The sequence below is a fragment of the Accipiter gentilis genome, chromosome 26, assembly GCF_929443795.1.
Source record: "Accipiter gentilis chromosome 26, bAccGen1.1, whole genome shotgun sequence".
NCBI lineage: Eukaryota > Metazoa > Chordata > Aves > Accipitriformes > Accipitridae > Astur > Astur gentilis.
The window spans coordinates 1,556,353-1,579,810 of NC_064905.1; the positions used below are offsets into that span (position 1 = coordinate 1,556,353).

The window sequence follows — 23,458 nt, forward strand, 5'->3', positions numbered from 1 at the left end:
AGCGTGCGGCGGCGGTGCGTGGCCGCGGCGGAGATGTGCGCGGCGGGGAGGCGCTGGGGCCGGCGGGAGCGAGCCCTGCTGTGGTGCGTCCTGGTGGCGGCGTGGGAGGCGGCGTGGGGGCAGCTGCACTACTCGGTTCCCGAGGAGATGCCGAAGGGCTCGTTCGTGGGCGACGTGGCCAAGGACCTGGGGCTGGAGCTGCCGGCGCTCCGCGAACGCGGCGTCCGTATCCTAGACAGAGGTAGGACGCAGTATTTCGCTCTGCACGAGAAGACGGGACATTTGGTGACGGCGGAGCGGATAGACAGAGAGCAGCTGTGCCGGCTGGTGGAGAAATGCGTGCTCCGCTGTGAGGTGATAGTGGAGGGGGAAATGAAGTTTTCCGAAATCGAAGTGGAAATCACGGACATTAACGATAACGCGCCCAGCTTCCGAGAGGCAGAAAAGGAACTGAGAATGAGCGAAACGACAGCCCCTGGATCGCGGTTTCCCGTGGCCGAGGCCCACGACCCGGACTCGGGACGGAATTCGCTGCAGAGCTACGAGCTGAGCGGCGACGAGCACTTCTCGCTGGCCGTGCAGGCGGGTCCCGGCGGGGAGCAGCGTCCCGAGCTGGTGCTGGCGAAGGCGCTGGACCGGGAGGAGGCGGCGTTTCACGAGCTGGTGCTGAGGGCGAGCGACGGCGGAGAGCCGGCGCGGACGGGCACGGCGCGGATCCGCGTGGCGGTGCTGGACGCGAACGACAACGCGCCCGTGTTCAGCCAGGCGGAGTACACGCTGCGTGTGCCGGAGGACGTGCCCGTGGGCTCCACCCTCGTCACCGTCACGGCCACCGACGCCGATGAGGGCATCTACGGGCAATTAAAATACAGTTTCCATAAAATTTCAGAAAGCTCGTCGGATCTTTTTTATCTGGACTCTGTGACAGGACAAATATCGCTTAAGGAGGATTTGGATTTTGATGAAATCTCCTCACATGAACTGGAGGTGCAGGCACATGACGGAGGAGAGCTTTTCGATACGGCCAAAGTCGCGATCACGGTGACAGACGTCAACGACAACGCGCCCGAACTGACAGTGTCGTCGGCGCTGAGCGCGATCTCGGAGGACGCGCCGCCGGGGACGGTGGTGGCCCTGCTGCACGTGCAGGACCGGGACTCGGGGGCGAACGGCGAGGTGCGGTGCTCGATCGACGGGGGCGTCCCGTTCCGGCTGCGGAGCTCGCAGGGCAGCTACTACAGCGTGGTGACGGCGAGGGATCTGGACCGGGAGGAGGTGGCGGAGTACAACGTGACGGTGCGGGCGGCGGACGGCGGGTCGCCGGCGCTGTGGAGCAGCGCGGTGCTGGCGCTGCGGGTGCTGGACGTGAACGACAACGCGCCGGTGTTCGCGGAGGCGCGCTACAGCGCCCGGCTGCCCGAGAACAACGCGGCGGGCGCGCTGGTGCTGACGGTGCGGGCGGCGGACGCGGACTGGGGGCAGAACGCGCGCGTGCGGTACCGGCTGTCGGAGGGGCGGGTGCGGGGCGCGCCGCTCTCGTCCTACGTGTCGGTGCAGGCGGAGACGGGCGCGCTGTACGCGCTGCGCTCCTTCGACTACGAGGAGGTGCGCGAGGTGGGGCTGTGGGTGCGGGCGGAGGACGGCGGCGCGCCGGCGCTGAGCAGCAACGTGTCGGTGCGGCTCGTGATCGTGGACGAGAACGACAACGCGCCGCAGGTGCTGTACCCGCCGCCGGCGCCGGCGCCGGGCGCGGGCTGGGCGGGCGTGGAGCTGGCGCCGCGCTCGGCGGAGCCCGGGGCGCTGGTGGCCAAGGTGGTGGCGGTGGACGCGGACGCGGGGCAGAACGCGTGGCTGTCGTACGAGCTGGCCAAGGCGACGGAGCCGGGGCTGTTCCGCGTGGGGCTGCACAGCGGCGAGGTGCGGACGGCGCGCTTCCCGCTGGCCCGCGACGCGGCGCGGCAGAGCCTGGTGGTGGTGGTGAAGGACCACGGGCGGCCGGCGCTGTCGGCCACGGCCACGCTGACGGTGGTGCTGGCCGAGAGCGTGGCCGAGCTGCTGTCGGAGCTGGGCAGCGCGGCGGCGGCGGCGCCGGGCGAGCCGGCCGGCAGCCTGACGCGGTGGCTGGTGGTGGCCGTGGCGGCCGTGTCCTGCCTCTTCCTCGCCTTCCTGCTGCTGCTGCTGGCGCTGCGCCTGCGGCGCTGGCGCCGCTCGCAGCTGCTGGCGGCGGGCAGCGGCGCCTTGCGCGGCGTCCCGGCCTCGCACTTCGTGGGCATCGACGGCGTCCGCGCCTTCCTGCACTCCTACTCGCACGAGGTGTCGCTCACCGCCGACTCGCGCAAGAGCCAGCTCCGCTTGTCGGGCGGCAGCTGCTGCGACACCCTCCCGGCCCGGCCGCCGCCCGACGAGCCCGCGCCGCTGCTCGGGGAGGACCCTGCCGGCGCCCGCCGCGCGGACCCCGCCGCTGCCCCGGTGAGTTCCTCCCACCAGCCCTTCTCCGCGGCATAACGCTTCCCTCCGCTGCTTCTCCGCCCTTTCCCCCCCGTCTTGTGTCTCCTGCCTCGGGAGGTGGAGGTAGCGGGAAGGCAAAGCTTCGCTCAGCCACGCGCGGGTCGCTGGCGCCTCGTGCTCCCGGGAGGTGAGCGTGGGATGGCGGCTCAGCGTGACCGTTGCTGCGGGAGGCAGGGGAAGCGGGAGGCTGCTGTTGCCTGCTGGAGCTTCCTCTCAGCGGGGCTTGCTGCTTTTATCACATCGCTGGTGTGTTACACGCTGCTCACTGACCCAGCCTCTCAAGGAGGACAGCTCCTCTTTTAATTTTAGAGCCCCAAGTTTTCTTTCCAGAAGGCTAGTGAGCGGGCAATGTATCTTCCTTCTCTGTACGGAGACATAGCGAAATCTCGGCGAGGTCCGTGGCATGGTAGTGGTGCATGTTGAGGACAAATGGTCCAGGTTCTGGCCCTTTGATGACAAGTGCTTGCAAGCTATGAGGGTCAACGAACACCAGGCAAGTTGTAACAGCTTGGAGAGGAGAGTCTTGGGAGGTGTTTGTGAGGGGCTGTGGAAGGACACAAGAGATCTGGTTTGCTCCTTTCCCTGTTCGGTGCCCATCTGTAGTACCATGCAATGTGATTTCTGGCTTCCCAAGTAAGTTTGGCCTAAGCCAGACACGTTGTTCCAGCTGCACAGGAGCCCTGGGCCGTTCCTCCTGTGTGCTTGCACGTTGTGGAGATGTTTCTAACAGCTTAATTCTATACTTATGGCAAGTGCCCTAAAGGGAGCTTTGGGAGGAGCGTTCCCTGGTTTTGTAATCTACTAAACACCTGAGTTATGCCATAATCTAGAAGAGTATGTTGTCATCCCTTCCCTTCTGTGTGTGTTAAGTTCCGAACTTGCTCGTTGTAATGATGTGGAGGTGGGCCTTTGTGTCTGAGAATGTGTGGAAGACCACATGTGTTCCATTTGGCTGACTGTCCCCTAAGTGCCTTTCATGTTTACAGCTGTGAAGAGAGGGAGACTTTAGTAAATATGTTGCCTTAAAATACTACTGGAAGAAATGCTCTTGCTTTTCACATGTACATGCTGAGATGTCAAATATTCTCCCTGGTATGGAGAAGTTGTCTGTGCAGCATTTCTTTGGGTGGAGTCTATCTGCAAATGATGAAGGTCAAGGACAACCATGCAACCTGTGAAGGGTTTGAGGAGAGTCTTGAGAGGGTGCTGTGTGTGAGGAGGTAGTGGTGGAGACATGGCAGGTGGTGTGTCGTTTCCCAGGGTTTATTGTGCGTGTTCTGAAACTGAGCCTGAAGGCGTCTTATTTTTTGGATATTGCCTTGCCTGGACTCCAGCTGTCCAAGCTTTGTGTTCATCAGTGTGCTTTCCTGTTGTATGATGCTTCCTGGGAATGGCGGTTATGAAGCATAGATGTAAACTTTGCAGTAGTGTGGTAGTGTGACGGATCTTCCAAGTTGCCCATGTGTTGAAGAAGGATGACATTGCCTTTAAGCTGAGACTCTGAGGACTGTATCTTTTAATGATTTCCGTGTCACTCATGGCCTTTAGAACTTTTAATGCTTAATCAAATTGTATGGGATGAGCAGAAAGTTCTCTTTGCATTTGTCCATGTTGCAATGCTTGGATTCTGAGATGACATGTTTGCATTTCTTGCGATGGTATCTGTCTGCAGAGGTGGCTTTCCTGTTGCGTGCTGTTTTGGCAGGTTGAAGTTCTGCCTGTACAGAGACAGGGCAGCTGGAAGACTTTGCTGTGATGTAGTGTGGAATTGCTAAAGGGTAGGTTTAAAAGTTTGTCCTAGTTGTTAGATGAGGCCCACAGTTGTGGTTCCAAGTCTTTCCCCTTTTTTATCGTCCAAAGAAACTATTAGTGGTAATACTGCTATGGTCTATGGTGGGAGAGCCTGTGTGAGCCTCCCGTGTACCTGTTAGCAGGTGGTTCCCTTTTCTGTGTACCTACTACAGCTGACACAATCTGAAATGTGAAACTACGATTCTTCCACTCCTGTCAGGTTCCCATTGATGCCTTCTTTCTTTGTCCAGTTCTGAAGCTGGGCCTCACTTTGGCTGGTAATCCTTAAAACACTAAAAGGTGAAAAGACTGACAGGTTGTCAGGGTGGGCAAGTAGTTTCCATCCATCCCTTGAAGTTTTAGAGCTGCCAAGATGTGGTGGGTTAGCCTTGGAACGCCGTCAGGTGCCCACCAAGCTGCTTTTTCGCTGTCTGCCCTCAACTGAACTGTGGAGGGAAAATATGATGAAAGGCTCATGGGGTGAGGTAAGGACAGGGAGGTCACTGAGCAATTACCATCAGGGACAAGCCAGACTTGACTCAAGGAAATGAATTTAATGTATTGCTAGTTAAAGTCAGGGTAGGAAAATGGGAAATAAGAACAATCTTAAAACACCTTCCCTCCACTCCTCCCTTCTGAAGCTGTGTGGAAGATGGCAGCTGTTAGAGTTCCTTCAAGTGTCCGGTATGTGCCTTTCATTTTTAGAGCTGTAAAGGGAGAGAGGCTTTCATAGAAGTGTTTCCTTAAAATACTACTGGAAGAAATGCTCTTGCTTTTCACATGTACATGCTGAGGAGTCAAATATTCTCCCTGGTAAGGAGAAGTTGTGCAGCTTGTCTTTGGGTGGAGTCTGTCTGCAAATGATGAAGGTCAAGGACAACCATGCAACCTGTGAAGGGTTTGAGGAGAGTCATGAGAGGGTGCTGTGTTTGAGGAGGTCCTGTTGGAGACCTGGCATGTGTTTTGTCAGTTCCCAGGGTTTATTGTCGGTGTTCTGAAACTGAGTCTGAAGGCGTCTCATTTTTGGATATTGCCTTGCCTGGACTCCAGCTGTCCAAGTTGTGGGTTCATCAGTGTGCTCTTCTGTTGCATGATGTTTCCTGGGAATGGCAGTTCCTGAGCACAGACGTACACTTTCTGTTCAGATTTGAGAGTCATGTACCTTCCCAGATGCCCAATGTGCTGAAGTAGGATGATGGTGTCTTAGAGCTGATAGTTTGACAACTCGGTCTTTATCAGAGCTGCATGTTGCTTATGCCCTTGAGAACATTTTACATTTCCTCAAAGTAGTGTTGTTGTCCTAAAAGCGGATTCGTTACCTGCTGTGTGATGCACCAATCTCACACACTCAGGAGATATATTGCTTTTTGTTCGGGCCTGGGTGCTCAGTGGACTTTGCACAAACCAAGCACACCGGATTCATCAGGTGTGTCACTTTTACACAGTAACTATGGCATATCATTTTTGAAACTACTCCTACCTCATACCTATTCAGAATATCTAATGCGGATGCAGAGGATTATATAACCACGACACATCAAAGGCCTTCTCCGCATGCGTCAGGATCTCTGGTGTTCTTTGGTCATCATTTAGGGAGGTATTGCCTCCTCCCTTTGACCACTAAGTCACTCTGTGCCGTGTCAATGGTTTGTTTTCCTGCCAGGAGGGATGTATCATCAATCTGGAAAGAACAGAAAGGGTCAGAATGACCTTGGCTACTTCTGTAGGTATTACTAAAATTATTTTAAGTTAAAAATGATTAACTAACTTGATTTAGAACAGGATTTTCTAATCTAAAGCACAATTTTCTACATCTGACATCAGTGCGATGAACAGAGGAATCTCTTTGCGTGTGTCTGTGTTGGCATCTGTGTTCTCCATAAGAAGTTGCATGTGTGACTTTTCTTTCAATGGTGTCTGTCTGCAGAGGTAGCTTTCCTGTTGCATAATATTTGAGCACATTGAAAAATTCTGTCTGTCCCAATAGAGGCCAGGTGAAAAAGTTTGCTGTGGTATAATTTGAAATGTGGAAAAGATGGAAAGATGATGCAAAATTTCAGTTTGTCCTAGTTGTTAGATGAGCCCCACAGTTGTGGTTCCATGCATTTCCCCTTCTTTATTGTGCAAGGATTTACTTTGAGGAACTGTGGCTTGCTCTTTGGTGTGAGCTCCTGTGTGAGCCTCCTGTGGACTTTTCCTCAACTAGATACCCTTCTTGTGCACCTACTACAGTGGACATAACCTGAAATATAAAGCTATGATTCCTTCACTTGTGTAGGTTTCCCATTCTTGACTTGCTTGTTGCACAGGTCTAAAGCTGGGCCTCCTTGTGGCTGGGAACCCTCAAAACATGAAAAGACCTCTTATAGTTGTTGGGCTGAGGAAGCAGTTTCCATCCCTACCTTGAAAGTGTTCAGCTGCCAAGACAAAGATGTTGGCACACTTCTGTTTCCCTACAACGTCACTGAATTAAATGTTCTTTTGCCTGTGGTCGCCATGTGGCCAAAACAGTGGATATTGTCTGTGGTGCCACTAAAGGCTGTGAATGCAGAGTAAGGAGGGTGGGAGGCTGGCTCCAGAAAACCTGGTGCATCAGTGTGGCCTTGGCTGAGCAATGGTTTGATTTCATGCCTGGTGACAAGGCCTGTGCCATCATCCAAAGAAAATACGTTGAGGAACTGTGGCTATTTTTTGGGGTTTGAGCTCCTGTTTGAGCCTCCTGTAGACTTGTTAGCAGCTAGTTACCTTTTCTGTGTACCTACTACAATTGACATAATCTCAAATGTTAAGCTATGATTCCTTCACTTGTGTAGGTTTCCCATTCCTGCTTTGTTTCTTTGCCCAGGTCTGAAGTTGGACTGTAGAGAGAAAATATGACAAAAGGCTTATGGGTTGAGATAAGGACAGGGAGAGATCATTCAGCATTTACTGTCACAGGCAAACCCGTCTTGACTCAGGGAAATTAATTTTATGTATTGCCAGTTAAAGTCAGAGTAGGATAATGAGAAACAAGAACAAACTTAAAACACCTTCCCCCCACTCCTCCCTTCTTCCCAGGCTCTACTTCACTGCCAATTTCTCTACCTCCTTCCCCTGAGAGGTGCAGAGGGACAGGGAATGGGGTTTGGGGCCAGTTCAGCATTGTTTGTCTCTGCCACTCCTTTGTCTTCTCGTTCTTCCCCTGCTCCAGCGTGGGGTCCCACCCATGGGAGACAGTCCTTTACAAACTTCACCGACAAGTCCTTCCCACAAGCTGCAGGTCTTCATAAACTGCTCCAGCGTGGGTCCTTTCCATGGGGTGCAGTCCTTCATGAATGGACTGCTCCAGCGTAGGTCACCTGCAAGGGTCACAGGTCCTGCGCTGCAAGAAGACCTGCTCCAGGTGCGATCCTCTCCACAGAGCATCATGGCCTTCCAAGAGCCTGCTCCAGCAAGGGCTCTCCACAGGCTCACAGCCTCCTTCAGGGCACATCCACCTGCTCTAGCGTTGGGTCCTCCATGGGCTGCAGGGTGGATATCTGCTCCACCATGGAACTCCATGTGCTGCAGGGGGACAACCTGCATCACCATGGTCTTTGTCACAGGCTGCAGGGGAATCTCTGCTCCAGCACCTGGAGCACCTCCTTCTTCACCGACCTTGGTGTCTGCATCGTTGCTTCTCTCACACGTTCTCACTCCTCTCTCCCAGCTGCTGCTGCGCAGCAGGTTTTACCTCTTCTTAAACAGGTTATCATAGAGATGCTACCACTGTTGCTGATTGGCTCAACTTGGCCAGTACTGGCTCCATCTTGGAGCCAGCTGGAACTGGATCTGTCATACATGAGGGAAGCAATGGTGTGATTTCATGCCTGGTGCTGAGCCCTGTGCCATCCATGCTGTGATCCTGGTTTCCCTGTCCTGAAAGGTAATGGTAGTCCTCCAACGATAATGAAGTGTTTGCGCATGTTGTGGTTTAACCCCAGCCGGCAACTAAGCACCACGCAGCCGCTCACTCCCTTCCCCCCCACCTAGTGGGATGGGGGAGGGAATCAGGGGAAGAAAAAGAAAAAACTCATGGCTTGAGATAAGAACAGTTTAATACAACAGAAAGGAACAAACTAATAATGATAACAATAACAATAATAAAATGGCAGTTCGTTCCCAAGCAGCGATCCCCTCCCTGGCCCCACTCCCCCCACGTTATATATTAGGCATAACGTCACATGGTAGGGAAATACCCCTTTGGCCAGCTTTGGTCAGCTGTCCTGGCTGTGTGTCTCCTTCCAGCTTCTTGTACCCTGCCAGCCTTCATGCTGGCTGGGCATGAGAAGCTGAAAAATCCTTGGCTTGGTCTAAACACTACTTAGCAACCAATGAAAACATCAGTGTGTTCTCAACAGTCTTCTCATCCAGAATCCAAAACATAACAGTGTTATCCACTACTAGAACGAAAATTAACTCTATCCCAGCTAAAGTCAGGACAGCGCAATAACTGTGCCTGTAGAACCATGATGGTCCTCCTGCTAGCGGAGGACTTTTTTGGTGGGGACACCTGTGGGAAGTGAAGCCTGAGCACCAGCACCAGCACAGAAGAGCTGCCCACGGACACTGAGGGGCCACATGTCTATAAGCCCATAGTCTCTCACTGTTTTCCTTGGGCCTTTCTCAACCTCTGTCCTCTTTCCCCTGGGTTTTCCTGGGTGGCGTGGAAGGGAAGTGCTGATCTGAGTCTCCAGGAAAGAATGAAAGAAGGAACAGCGTAACCACCATCCATTCAGAGCAGCAAGTTGACTGTGTTTGTGCTGAGTAAAATGGTAGAAACTAAAACTGGCATTCCTGAAACCTTTTGATCTCTAGTGAAATCGCCTGGCTCTGCATAATAGACTCTGTGACATGGTCAGCTTTGTGTTGCAGAGCTTGTTTTTCTTTCTCAATCCTTTTTCCCACTGGGATGCACTTGGACCCAATTGATAGCATTGGACACAGAGCTGTTGGTTATTGCTGGTTTTATAATGGAAGTCGGAAAGGAAATGAGTGTGCGGTTCCATGAATAAAGTTTGTTCTCCGTAAAGAAAGAAAGAAAGGAGTCTCCCTGTCTGCCCTCCCACCTTTTGGAGGAAGGCTGCTACAGAAATGGCAGGATTAGTGGGATGGATTAATTTTCTCCAGGCATGAGTTCTCTGTGTTCTTGCTGCAGGTATTTCTCACTGTTCATTCCATCCTTGGAGGTAGCCCCTTCCTTGCCTATCGAGGTGAAGGTGAAGGGAGATGTTGATGTACAGCTGAGGGTAGAAAAGCATTTCCCTGGAGGGCTGTAGTTGCTATGTCACAAATACAGGATTCTTTCCATCCATACCTCGATGTTTCCATCCATGCCTTGAAGGTTTAGAGCTGCCAAAACAAAGACTTGGATAGACTTCTGTTTCTGTACAGTGTTGCCTAGTGAAACGCTCTTTTGCCTGTGGCTGATACATGGCCAAACCTTGGATGTTGTCCATGGTGCAAATAAAGGCTGTGAATGCAGAGCCAGCAGGCTGGCTCCCAAGCAGGAAAATTGGTGGGTCAATGTGGCTTTGGCTGAGCAATGGTTTCATTTCATGCCTGGTGCCAAGGCCTATGCCATTCATGCGGTGATCCTGGTTCCATCGTCCTGAAAGGCAACGACAGTCCTCCAGAAGTAAAGCGTTTGTACAATAATTTTCCCTGAATAACCATCGTGCATGGTTAGATCCTGTTTGAAACCTCCTTTATCCATCTGTATCTCCCTGTAACATCTGCAATGTAGAGTTTCCTCATAGTTGTAATTACACTGTCTTTCATGCCTTTGTTTCCTGGAAGGTCAGGGTTCATTTTGCCCCATTTCTGGATAGTTCTTTATCTTTGGAGACTCAGAGTGTTGTTTTGCAGCAAATCCTTACTTCTCCTGGCAAGCTCTCAGCCACCGGAAGATAGAATTTTATGTATGAGAAAAAGAAAGCAGAAGCTAAAAGAGAATCTGTAATACTTTCTCAGAAGACTTAGCTTGAGAAAGGGTACTGTGATTAGGCGTTTTCACTTACGGCTTCAGACTTGTGGGAGATGAGCAGGCCACAGAGTAGAAAAAGTGATGAGAGGTGATGAGTTTTTCATAAAAGGACCCCTCCCACTCTGCAGTCCAGAGTAAGACTTTAGGGTTGCACGTGCAGCTTAAGAATGCAACAGCTCCCAGGTGCTCCGGGGGATGAATTTCCATGCCCACAGTGAAGACCGAGACATCTTCCTGGTGAGTTTCTCTGACAGTACTTTTAATGGCTCCCTGCATTGCTTGCCTGATTTTTTTTTTTTTCCTTTTATTGCCCCCTCCCTGCCCCCTGGTGTTCTATGTATGTAGGTTTAGTTATAAGTAGTGGCATATCTTCTTTTAGCAATGCGTTGTGTGATAGTGCCCCTTGCTCATGTTACATCTGGTGTGGAAGGCAGGAGATGTAAGGGGGGTACATTTGTGTTCTGGTTTTGTTATGGGTGAATAGATGGAAGCATGACTTTTGAAGAAGTTGCATCTCTGTGGAACAGTGTGTGTGATAAAAGAGGAGAAGATATTTCTCCTAAGCAAAGAGTTTGATGACCCAGTCTCTGTTGGATGACGGCTCGTCTTTTAGTTTGGCCGTGTTAACTCTTGTGTGCTTTTGAATACTTATGTTTCTTCTGAGAATGCTGGTGAGCAGACAGATGTATGTCCTTTCTTGGTATGATCATGATGCATTAACCTCTCATGACATGCGTGTGCCAGTTATGAGGGTCAGAAGGTAACCTGCAAGTTGCGTGGAGTTGGAGAGAAATGAGAACAATGACGTAGGGGTAGAACAACTTGTGATTCCTGTGTGAAACCTCCTCTATCCATGTATTTCTCCCTGTAACGTTTTGATGGAGAGTTTCATCAAAGTGGTAATTACATTTTCCCATCCTTTGATCTGCCTTCAGGCTTTGTTTCCCAGAAGGTCATGCTTCATGTTTTCCACTTGTGGATTGTTCTTTTGCAGTTGGACCTGAGTGTTGTTTTGCAGCAAACACTGACTTCCCTGGAGAACCACGTGAAGACAAGTCTTTTCTGTGTGAGGAAAATGAAACAGAAGTGAAAACAGAGTTTCTCACATGCCCTTATACCTAGATAAAGACCTTTGATAAAACATTTACGCAGTAGAAAAAGTCACAAGGACTGACGGATTTCCAAAAGCCACCCACCTACTATGTAGTCCAAAGTAAGTCTTCAGGGCTTTGTGTGTGGGTTCAGACCTCAGTCACTTCCAGGTGCTCTGGGAGGTGGATTTTCAAGGCAGAGTTGCGGCCAAGCCTCTGTACATTCCAGTAGTCAAATACTTATCTCAGTGGAGCAAGTCAGAGTGTTTGGGTTTGTTTATTAATCATCAGAAATGGCTGAGAGATTTGAGCTGCTGCTTTGCAAGAAGGAACTCGTGGAGAACACTTGCACACCCCCCTACCCATCACTTACTCCAAGTGGATAACGAGCACTAATGAAGATCAATGAGCATTACTGCATAGCAGCAGTCACCTCTGATCCCCCTCTGGCAAGCTGGCTACTCAGCAAGGTGCTACAGACTGGTGTAGAGTACTGCTGGCCAATCCCACCTACCTGTGGCTTGTTCTTATGTCTCTGAGGACTACAAGGCTACGTGTCCCTCTGTGTGATTTCCTAGCCTGCACAGGCCTGCATGTGTCACAGTAGGAAATCACCTGCCCCATCTTGCTTAGTGAGAGGAACTTCTTTTGGCTTCTTTGGTTTAATTAAGTGCTGCTGAGTTTTGTTGTTCTCATTAAAGGAACACATGGTGCCTAGTAAAGGCATGCCACGCAGTAAAGGCAAGAGAGGCCTAGCAAACCCTTCTAAATCACTGCAACTTGCCTAGCTTTCACCTTGAGGCCTCAGCAACTTGTGGCAAAGCAACTGCAAATCACAGCACTGAAGTACCTGCCCCAATGAGGTCAGGTGGAGGTTTTGGTTTTGTATATTAATCACCAGAAATCGTTGACAAGCTTTCAGCTGATCAGGCAGTCCTTGCATGGGCTGGCCAGATGGTGGGACTTTTGCCTAGAAGCTCCAAAAATCACAGAGAGAGAAAAATGCAAAATCGAGCCTTATGGCAGGCCTCAGACTTTGGCATTTCCAGCAAGAGCACTGAAGGTTTTTCTGGATGGAAGAGGAGTCAGCGTCAGGATGTGCACAGGGCAAAGAGCCTACACGGTTCTGCGCGATGTTCTTCTCTGCCAGGCATGTACAGTGACATCGGTCTGAGTTCAGGTCCACTACCTTTAGGCTTCACATCTCTCCGTCAGTGTTAACTGCTGTTCTAAACAGAATCAATCCTGAGCATTTCAGAATAAAATGAAATTCACCCTTTTCGCGTGGGCTTCAGAGAAACACGTGTGCAGGGAGATGAAACATCAGGAAAAGCTGAAAACATGCATGACAAAACTTCTTTATTGCTCTGTCGCAGACATTTCCCTCTTAGTTTTCATACCGACTCACGCCAGAAGACGTAAAGGTACATGACAGAGTGTATCACTACTTTAAAAGTCTACTGCGGCCTCAAAATCCGTCTTGAGTAGGAGACGACGGTTGTATTATAATGGCTAGCGTTGCTGCTAAGCATGACGTCCGTGCCTCTGAGTGTCCTTTTGTATTAAAAGAGAGACCGCCAAGCTTGACGCGTACAGATCGAAAGCCCGGGCCGCCGTGAGCGAGCGCGGCCATCAGCCGGCTGCGGTGGCGTCGCGGCGCCTCCGGGTGCCGCTGTTGGCCGAGGCGGAGCGGCGCTGGAGCCGCAGCTGGAGCCCAGCCGCAGCCGCCGCCGCCGCAGCGTCCTGCCCCCGCAGGCTGCTCGCTCGCACGGCGCCGGCCGGAGCGGCAGCGGCACGGGCAGCAGAGGCGAGAGGCGGCGCGGCGCGGGGAGCAGCGGCGTCCGAGCCGGCGCCGAGATCGCTGGCCTCCGGCGGGCCCTGCGCTCGCTGCGGAGCGTGGCTGCAAGGGACGCAGGGCAGCGGCAGGAGGGAGGAGCGCGGCGAGCGCTGCCCAGAATGGCGGGCAGGCAGAGGCAGAGGCAGAGCGGCCGGCGAGCAGGCGGGCGAGTGCTGCTGCCCGCTTTGCTGCTGGGCTTGTGCTGCCGGGCGGCGCCGGAGCGGGTCCGCTACGCCATCCCCGAGGAGCTGGGCAGAGGCTCGCTGGTGGGGCCGCTGGCGCGGGACCTGGGGCTGAGCCCGGCCGACCTGCCGGCACGCCAGCTGCGGCTCAGCGCCGAGAAGCAGTACTTCGGCGTGAGCGGGGAGAGCGGGAACCTCTACGTGAGCGAGAGGCTGGACCGGGAGGAGATGTGCGGCGAGGCGGCGTCCTGCTCCGTCAGCTTCGAGGCGCTGGTGCAGAACCCGCTCAACGTTTTCTACGTCGAGGTGGCCATCCAGGACATCAACGACCATGCCCCGCACTTCCTGCAAGACAGTTTCCAGCTGGAGATCAACGAGTTGACTTCTCCCGGCGCCCGGTTTTACTTGGGCACGGCCGAGGACGCAGACGTGGGCAGCAACTCGCTGCAGGGCTACGAGCTGGAGGCCAACGGGTACTTCGCGGTGGAGGTGAAGGAGAGCCAGGACGGCAGCAAGTTCGCGGAGCTGGTGCTGCGGCGTGCGCTGGACCGGGAGAGCCAGCAGAGCCTGCGGCTGGTGCTGACGGCGCTGGACGGCGGCGAGCCGCCCCGCAGCGGCACCGCCCAGCTCTGCATCAACGTCACCGACGCCAACGACAACCCACCCGTGTTCGCGCAGGACCGCTACCGCGCCAGCCTGCGGGAGGACGCGCCGCCGGGCTCGATGGTGCTGAACGTCTCTGCCTCCGACGCCGACGCCGGCACCAACGCCCGCATCACCTACGGCTTCGGGAAAATGTCGGCCAAGGTGCTTCAGAAGTTCGTGGTGGACGCTGAGAGCGGGACGATCACGCTGCAAGAGGCGCTGGACTTCGAGGACACGCGCGCGTTCAGCCTGGCCGTCGAAGCGAGGGACGGAGGCGGTCTGGTGGCACACTGCAAGGTGGAGGTGGAGGTGCTGGACGTGAACGACAACGCGCCCGAGGTGACACTGACGTCGGTGTCGAGCCCGGTGCCCGAGGACGCGCCGGCCGGCACGGTGGTGGCCCTGGTGAAAGTGCGGGACCGGGACTCCGGGGAGAACGGTCAGGTGTCGTGCGAGCTGTCGGGCGAGGCGCCGCTGTCGATCGTGGCGTCGTCGGGCGGCTCGTACAAGGTGGTGACGGCGAGCGCGCTGGACCGCGAGCAGGCGGCCGAGCACCGGGTGGCGGTGGTGGCCAGGGACCGGGGCAGCCCGGCGCTCTCGAGCCGCGCGGCGCTGGTGCTGGAGGTGTCGGACGTGAACGACAACGCGCCGGTGTTCGAGGAGGCCGCCTACAGCGCCTACGTGGCGGAGAACAACGCGGCGGGCGCGCCGGTGCTGCGCGTGCGCGCGCGGGACGCGGACGCGGGCGCCAACGGGCGCGTCAGCTACTGGCTGGCGGGCGGCAGCGCGGGCGCGGCGCCGTACGTGTCGGTGGAGGCGCGGAGCGGCGCGGTGTACGCGCAGCGCTCCTTCGACTACGAGCAGTGCCGCGAGTTCGCGGTGGCGGTGCGGGCGCAGGACGGCGGGGCGCCGGCGCGGAGCTCGACGGCGACGGTGCGCGTCTTCGTGCTGGACCGCAACGACAACGCGCCGCGGGTGCTGTGGCCGGCGGCGGGCGCGGGGGCGGGCGCGGGGGCGGGCGCGGCCCCGGCCCCGGCCCCGTTCGAGGTGGTGCCGCGGTCGGCCGAGGCCGGGTACCTGGTGGCCAAGGTGGTGGCGGTGGACGCGGACGCGGGGCGCAACGCGTGGCTGTCGTACGAGCTGGTGCAGGCGCCGGAGCCGGCGCTGTTCCGCGTGGGGCTGCACAGCGGCGAGGTGCGGACGGCGCGGGCCGTGTCGGAGAGGGACGCGGCGAAGCAGCGGCTGGTGGCCGTGGTGAAGGACCACGGGCAGCCGGCGCTGTCGGCCACGGCCACGCTGCACGTGGTGCTGGCCGAGAGCTTGCAGGAGGCGCTGCCGGAGCTGAGCGAGCGGGCGGCGGGCGCCGACTCGCCGGCGGAGCTGCAGTTCTACCTGGTGCTGGCGCTGGCGCTCCTCTCCGCCCTCTTCCTGCTGAGCGTGGCGCTGGCCGTGCTGGCGCGGGTGCGCCGGGCCGGGCCGCCCGCCGTCCTGCGCTGCCTGGGCGCGCAGCGCTTCTCCGTGGCCGGCGCCGCCTTCCCGGCCGACTTCTGCGAGGGCACCTTGCCCTACTCCTACAACCTGTGCGTGGCGCCGGGCCGCGCCGTCGCCGAGGGCGCTTGGCTGCCGCCGCCGCTGCCCAGCCTGGCCGCGGAGGAGCTTCTCGGCGCGGAGCCCTGCGGGAAGCGGAGCCCGACCAGCAGCGCCGGCGCGGGAGAGCCGCCCGCGGACGCCGAGGCCCCGCAGGTCTGTAAGCCCGCGCAGTCCTTGTCTCTGAGCCTTTCCTAACCTCACGCCGAGGGGACTGGGCTCTTGCTCGTCCTTCGGCCGCTTGGGCGCCTGCTGACGCGCTCTCTTTCCACGAACGAATGAAAGGGCCAAGGCTAAGGCTGTGCTATGTGCTAGTTGTTTTCTTTTTGTGACGGACCCCCGAACAGAGGGGGCATGTGCATCGCTGCCTGCTGCTGAGTTACTCTCCAGTAGAGCAGCAAGTCCAAACTGTAAGCACGGCCTGTACCGAGTAAGGCTGTAAAAGCAAAAGAAAAGAAACCCCAAAAACAAAGTGGGGCGAAATGGAGGCTGATTGAGAGCGACCTCCGATGTGCAGCCCAAAAGCAACGAAGTCGAGAGCCAAGGGCCGTCCCTGAGGAGGACTCCTTGGGAGCGGGGATCTTCATTGCTGCCTTGTGCTATGGCTGGGGGTTTGGGAAACTAATGTGGCTGGTGGCGTTCCAGTGTGACACACTTTTGATATGCAGAAAGGGTGAGGGGAAAGTCGTGCAAGCACGACTGCTGCTCATTGCTGTGCAACTGGTGGTGCAGATTGTGCTTTTGAACTAACGGGCCAAGACTCGTAATCAGCTGCACGGAATATTAAGAGCACTTTATATTGTATAACGGTAACAAAAACGTTTTTCCCCGCGGTAGAAATAACACAACAACGGGAGGCGTGTCATTTCTTTCTGGTCGTCATCGCCCCCTCCTAGCCGATTCCTTCACGTTATCGAATTAATTGTTTAGGTGTAAATGCCTATGAAGTATGCAGACCCTTAATTTATGTGGCCTAATGGGAAATCACCCATTCAAGTCCGTTAACTTTCCTGTTTCGGTGTTAGCTGCCTCTGTAGGTCTTCCAACAGTTGAACGATGTAGCCATTAGCTCAGTGACTTCACTAAAGCACTCCATTGCTCTCATCCCGTTCTAAAATACTGTCGGGACTCGACGACTAACGGGAAATAAGTGCAGAAGAAAAACTTTGAGCGACGCAAAAGTGTCGTATGGCTGCAATCACCCTCCACCCACAGAATGGGCGGTATGAAGGGGAGTATTTCAAGGAAATTTCCTGAAGCGTGGGTTCATGAGCCTGATACACTTGCTTCTCCGGAGCGTGTGTGGGATGTGTGTCCGAATATCACATTTTTTATTTCAGAGCCTGTTTTCTCTTGCTCTCCTTGTAGCAGTCATTCAAGCACTACGGCTACAGAAAGTCGTGTTAGAGACTGTGGTATGGGCTTAGATTCTCAGCTGATTGATCCCCACCTTCTTGGGCCTTTGAATGTCTAATCTCAGCCAATGGTCGCGGTGTAGTTAATTTGCAGCGTGTTCCTTATTGTTGTCCCACAAACGGGTTTCGTTTTCCTGGCCCGCAAGCCAATACCACACAGAGTCGAGGTATTTTTAAAGTAATTTCGTGGATGCGCATGAACGGGTGCCTGTCTCAAGACAGCACACCTTTGTATCAAAACTCCCCACGTTTATCTAATTACGTAATACATATTGACTATTATTTCCCTTAAGGATTGGTTCTTTCTTCCTCGCCTGCCATGTAAATTAGTGCGCAGACTCGGTCCTCTTCCTTCATGGTCTTCTTTTGAGTAGGTGGTTTCATTTCAGTAGATTGTCAATGCGTCGGTGCTCGCAATCTGCCCCTGTAGGAATTACCTCTTACCTACTTCTTTCTCTGTCTTGGCAGTTACAGGTGGTTCTTCAAGGTTCATTTAGCAGACCACAATCCATTACCTTTTCTGACATAAACATGAAGCCCCATTAGCTGATAGTTAGTTACTAAACCTTAGTTAGAGTGTATAGGGTTTTTTCCGTTATTTTAAATACCAGCCGATGGGGGTTGTAGCCAGGACTTTAGCAGTTCCCTGGTTATTTCAATCGTATTATGCATATTAATTGATAACACTTTCCCCCCTCCCAGACTTGTGAAATGTCGATATGTTTTAACAAGTCTCACTTTCTGTCTCCTATCACTAATACATATGGTTGAGATGCCTGTCTCATGATGAAACTCCTGAGACATCCTAAAAATATCGAAACAACAATCACTGTAATAACCAAAATGGTTAGGTTCTGTAGTAAACTCTGTAACAATCCAGTCAGCGAGAATCCGAACTCATGCGGGATTTTATTCAAGCACCTTGTCTCCGTTGCCTCTCTTATATTCCTACAAGATTACTTTACCACTGCACTGGGGATTCCAAGGGGCATGTAAATTCCCTTTAATACCCCCAAAACTAGAAATTCCCTCTACGATTTCTACAGTGAAATGGGATCCTATATCAGAAGACATACATTCTGGAATATCAAACCTAGGGAGAATTTCTTTTGATAAGTCCTTAATGATTTCTCTAGCCTTCTCGGTACGACATGGAAAGGCCTCTGGCCAACCAAAAAAAGTATCTACTCTCATCAATAAATTTCTGTATGACTCACCTTGGAAATGACATAACATCTATTTGCAAGTGTTCCCCCAGAGTTATCCTGTAACACTCTTGGTAATTTTTTGGATGATTAGCACAACAAATAGCACATCTTTTAACTATTATGTATATCAGGGTTTGCATTTTTGGTCCTACAAGCTATTTTTTTGGCAGTCAATACCGATGCACTTGCTCTTGAATGTGTTTCTCGATGCAATCTTTTAAGTAGACTTTCCATCAACTTTTCAGAAAGTAGCATTTGCTTTAAAGATGTCACCCACCATCCCTGATCATTCTTAGAACAATCTAATTGTTCTGGCAATTGATCTTCTCTCTCGATATATATTGTGGAGGTGATGGTTCTAAACGAGGTACTGGAATCAAGCCTCCTTCAACTGCTGACTCTTTGAGAGCTGCTTCTTTTGCCACTTGATCCGGTTTTCAATGTCCCTTTATAATTTCATTATTCCCACAGTGATGGGCTTCACAATGTGTGATTGGAACTTCCTTGGGTTGAAGAACTGCCTGTAAAAGTTTCGCTATTTCTTCTCCATATTGAATTGGGGTTCCTTGCGAGCTTAAAAGTCCTCTTTCTTTCCAAGTGGCTCCATGTGCCTGCTTCAGCCACGCTTCAGCCTTTAAATGCCTAATATCAGTCAGTGGTCGTGGGGTATTTAATTCCAAGCGTGCTCCTTAGGAAGGAAGGTCTTTAAAGCAACGTTCCTGCAGCTGGGGTTCCTAACTCTGGTTCACGGGGGGTCAAGTGGGGGATCGGGGTGTGTGTCTGAGTATCCCGGTTTCTATTTCAGAGCCTGTTTCCTCTTGCTCTCCCTGTACCAGTCATTCAGGCATGACCGCTACGCATATTGCGGTTGGTGATTGTGCCTTCGCACTAATGGGATGAGGCTCGTAATCACGTGCATGTGAGACGAAGAGACGTTATTTTACTTGGCATGTCTCGGCGTTAGCAAGTGATTTTTCCCGTGCGGTCGGAACAGCACGGCGACGGGAGGCCGCTGCCTTCCTCCTGGTCGTGATCGCCTCGCGGGTGGAAGGAGAGATGGTCTGGTTAAAAGGCAGCGCAGGAGATGACCGCTGGACGGGCCCCGCTGTCCCCGTGGCGACGGTGCCGTCCCCGCCCGCTGCCCGCGGGAAAGGCAGGGCGGGCAGCGCTCGGCAGCGCTGGGTGCCTGCAGTGCCGGGAGGAGGCTGCGGGCGCCGCTGTTGACCGAGGAGGAGCGAGAGGAAGGCCGGAGCGCTGCCGGCAGCCCCGCCCGCTGCGGCCCGGCTCGCTCGCTCGCTCGCTCGCTGACTGGCTCGGCGGCCGGGCGGTCTGCGAGCGTCCCCGCGGTGCGGAGCCGTGCTGCAGCGAGGAGGAGGGGCCGGCGGCAGCGGCCGGGAGCGGCGAGCCGGGGCCGGAGCCTGAGAGGGAAGCGGAGTCCGAGCGGGAAGCGCCTGGGAAGAGCGTGCGGCGGCGGTGCGTGGCCGCGGCGGAGATGTGCGCGGCGGGGAGGCGCTGGGGCCGGCGGGAGCGAGTCCTGCTGTGGTGCGTCCTGGTGGCGGCGTGGGAGGCGGCGTGGGGGCAGCTGCACTACTCGGTTCCCGAGGAGATGCCGAAGGGCTCGTTCGTGGGCGACGTGGCCAAGGACCTGGGGCTGGAGCTGCCGGCGCTCCGCGAACGCAGCGTCCGTGTTGTCTCCGAGGGCAGGACGCAGTATTTCGCTCTGCACGAGAAGACGGGACATTTGGTGACGGCGGAGCGGATAGACAGAGAGCAGCTGTGCCGGCTGGTGGAGAAATGCGTGCTCCGCTGTGAGGTGATAGTGGAGGGGGAAATGAAATTTTACGAAATCGAAGTGGAAATCACGGACATTAACGATAACGCGCCCACCTTCAAGGAAATCGAGCTGGAGGAGAGAATGAGTGAGACGACAGCCCCAGGGTCGCGGTTTCCCCTGGCCGAGGCCCACGACCCGGACTCGGGACGGAATTCGCTGCAGAGCTACGAGCTGAGCGGCGACGAGCACTTCTCGCTGGCCGTGCAGGCGCGTCCCGGCGGGGAGCAGCGTCCCGAGCTGGTGCTGGCGAAGGCGCTGGACCGGGAGGAGGCGGTGTTTCACGAGCTGGTGCTGAGGGCGAGCGACGGCGGAGAGCCGGCGCGGACGGGCACGGCGCGGATCCGCGTGGCGGTGCTGGACGCGAACGACAACGCGCCCGTGTTCAGCCAGGCGGAGTACACGCTGCGTGTGCCGGAGGACGTGCCCGTGGGCTCCACCCTCGTCACCGTCACGGCCACCGACCCCGACGAGGGTGTCTACGGGCACGTGATGTATTCGTTGAGGAAAACGAAGGACCTGGCATCAGAGATTTTCCAGCTGGACACTGAGACGGGAGCGATCACGGTGGTGCGGAGCCTGGACTTCGAGGAAGGCAACTCGCACGAACTGGAGGTGAAGGCACGAGACGGAGGAGAGCTTTTTGATACGGCCAAAGTCGCGATCACGGTGACAGACGTCAACGACAACGCGCCCCAGATTTCGGTGCGGTCGGCGCTGAGCGCGATCTCGGAGGACGCGCCGCCGGGGACGGTGGTGGCCCTGCTGCACGTGCAGGACCGGGACTCGGGGGCGAACGGCGAGGTGCGGTGCTCGCTGGACCCGGCCGTCCCGTTCCGGCTGCGGAGCTCGCAGGGCAGCTACTACAGCGTGGTGACGGCGAGGGATCTGGACCGGGAGGAGGTGGCGGAGTACAACGTGACGGTGCGGGCGGCGGACGGCGGGTCGCCGGCGCTGTGGAGCAGCGCGGTGCTGGCGCTGCGGGTGCTGGACGTGAACGACAACGCGCCGGTGTTCGCGGAGGCGCGCTACAGCGCCCGGCTGCCCGAGAACAACGCGGCGGGCGCGCTGGTGCTGACGGTGCGGGCGGCGGACGCGGACTGGGGGCAGAACGCGCGCGTGCGGTACCGGCTGTCGGAGGGGCGGGTGCGGGGCGCGCCGCTCTCGTCCTACGTGTCGGTGCAGGCGGAGACGGGCGCGCTGTACGCGCTGCGCTCCTTCGACTACGAGGAGGTGCGCGAGGTGGGGCTGTGGGTGCGGGCGGAGGACGGCGGCGCGCCGGCGCTGAGCAGCAACGTGTCGGTGCGGCTCGTGATCGTGGACGAGAACGACAACGCGCCGCAGGTGCTGTACCCGCCGCCGGCGCCGGCGCCGGGCGCGGGCTGGGCGGGCGCGGAGCTGGCGCCGCGCTCGGCGGAGCCCGGGGCGCTGGTGGCCAAGGTGGTGGCGGTGGACGCGGACGCGGGGCAGAACGCGTGGCTGTCGTACGAGCTGGCCAAGGCGACGGAGCCGGGGCTGTTCCGCGTGGGGCTGCACAGCGGCGAGGTGCGGACGGCGCGCTTCCCGCTGGCCCGCGACGCGGCGCGGCAGAGCCTGGTGGTGGTGGTGAAGGACCACGGGCGGCCGGCGCTGTCGGCCACGGCCACGCTGACGGTGGTGCTGGCCGAGAGCGTGGCCGAGCTGCTGTCGGAGCTGGGCAGCGCGGCGGCGGCGGCGCCGGGCGAGCCGGCCGGCAGCCTGACGCGGTGGCTGGTGGTGGCCGTGGCGGCCGTGTCCTGCCTCTTCCTCGCCTTCCTGCTGCTGCTGCTGGCGCTGCGCCTGCGGCGCTGGCGCCGCTCGCAGCTGCTGGCGGCGGGCAGCGGCGCCTTGCGCGGCGTCCCGGCCTCGCACTTCGTGGGCATCGACGGCGTCCGCGCCTTCCTGCACTCCTACTCGCACGAGGTGTCGCTCACCGCCGACTCGCGCAAGAGCCAGCTCCGCTTGTCGGGCGGCAGCTGCTGCGACACCCTCCCGGCCCGGCCGCCGCCCGACGAGCCCGCGCCGCTGCTCGGGGAGGACCCTGCCGGCGCCCGCCGCGCGGACCCCGCCGCTGCCCCGGTGAGTTCCTCCCACCAGCCCTTCTCCGCGGCATAACGCTTCCCTCCGCTGCTTCTCCGCCCTTTCCCCCCCGTCTTGTGTCTCCTGCCTCGGGAGGTGGAGGTAGCGGGAAGGCAAAGCTTCGCTCGGCCACGCGCGGGTCGCTGGCGCCTCGTGCTCCCGGGAGGTGAGCGTGGGATGGCGGCTCAGCGTGACCGTTGCTGCGGGAGGCAGGGGAAGCGGGAGGCTGCTGTTGCCTGCTGGAGCTTCCTCTCAGCGGGGCTTGCTGCTTTTATCACATCGCTGGTGCGTTACACGCTGCTCACTGACCCAGCCTCTCAAGGAGGACAGCTCCTCTTTTAATTTTAGAGCCCCAAGGTTTCTTTCCAGAAGGCTAGTGAGCGGGCAATGTATCTTCCTTCTCTGTACGGAGACATAGCGAAATCTCGGCGAGGTCCGTGGCATGGTAGTGGTGCATGTTGAGGACAAATGGTCCAGGTTCTGGCCCTTTGATGACAAGTGCTTGCAAGCTATGAGGGTCAACGAACACCAGGCATGTTCTGACAGCTTGCAGACAAGAGTCTTGGGAGGTGTTTGTGAGGGGCTGTGGAAGGACACAAGAGATCTGGTTTGCTCCTTTCCCTGTTCGGTGCCCATCTGTAGTACCATGCAATGTGATTTCTGGCTTCCCAAGTAAGTTTGGCCTAAGCCAGACACGTTGTTCCAGCTGCATAGGAGCCCTGGGCCGTTCCTCCTGTGTGCTTGCACGTTGTGGAGATGTTTCTAACAGCTTAATTCTATACTTATGGCAAGTGCCCTAAAGGGAGCTTTGGGAGGAGCGTTCCCTGGTTTTGTAATCTACTAAACACCTGAGTTATGCCATAATCTAGAAGAGTATGTTGTCACCCTTCCCTTCTGTGTGTGTTTAACATCCCGACTTGCTCATTGTAATGATGTGGAGGTGGGCCTTTGTGTCTGAGAATGTGTAGAAGACCACATGTGTTCCATTTGGCTGACTGTCCCCTACGTGCCTTTCATGTTTAGAGCTGTATAGAGAGAGAGATTTTCAGAGAAGTGTTCCCTTAAAATACTACTGGAAGAAATGCTCTTGCTTGTCACGTATTGAGAAGTCAAATATTCTCCCTGGTAAGGAGAAGTTGTCTGTGCAGCATTTCTTTGGGTGGAGTCTATCTGCAAATGATGAAGGTCAAGGACAACCATGCAACCTGTGAAGGGTTTGAGGAGAGTCTCGAGAGGGTGCTGTGTGTGAGGAGGTCCTGGGG

General features: G+C 56.0%; 1 protein-coding gene across 12 annotated transcripts in view; it reads left to right on the top strand.

Moving 5' to 3' along the window:
- Nucleotides 1-23,458, top strand: part of LOC126051050 (protocadherin gamma-C5-like) — a 147,764-nt gene that overhangs the window by 22,567 nt on the left and 101,739 nt on the right. For 2 of the 12 annotated variants that reach the window (XM_049829740.1, XM_049829739.1), the window contains exon 1: nt 19,655-19,702. The exons of 6 other annotated variants lie outside the window; for them this stretch is intronic. Coding sequence is in view for 3 of the 6 variants with exons in the window: in XM_049829724.1 (XP_049685681.1) it covers nt 13,720-15,801 (2,082 nt within the window). In the remaining 3 variants the exon portion in view is untranslated. Of the gene's footprint in view, nt 1-33; nt 1,177-13,719; nt 15,802-19,654; nt 19,703-19,760; nt 20,904-23,458 lie in introns of those variants that run through there. 4 more of the 12 variants (XM_049829744.1, XM_049829738.1, XM_049829724.1 and 1 more) reach the window with 4 other exon arrangements.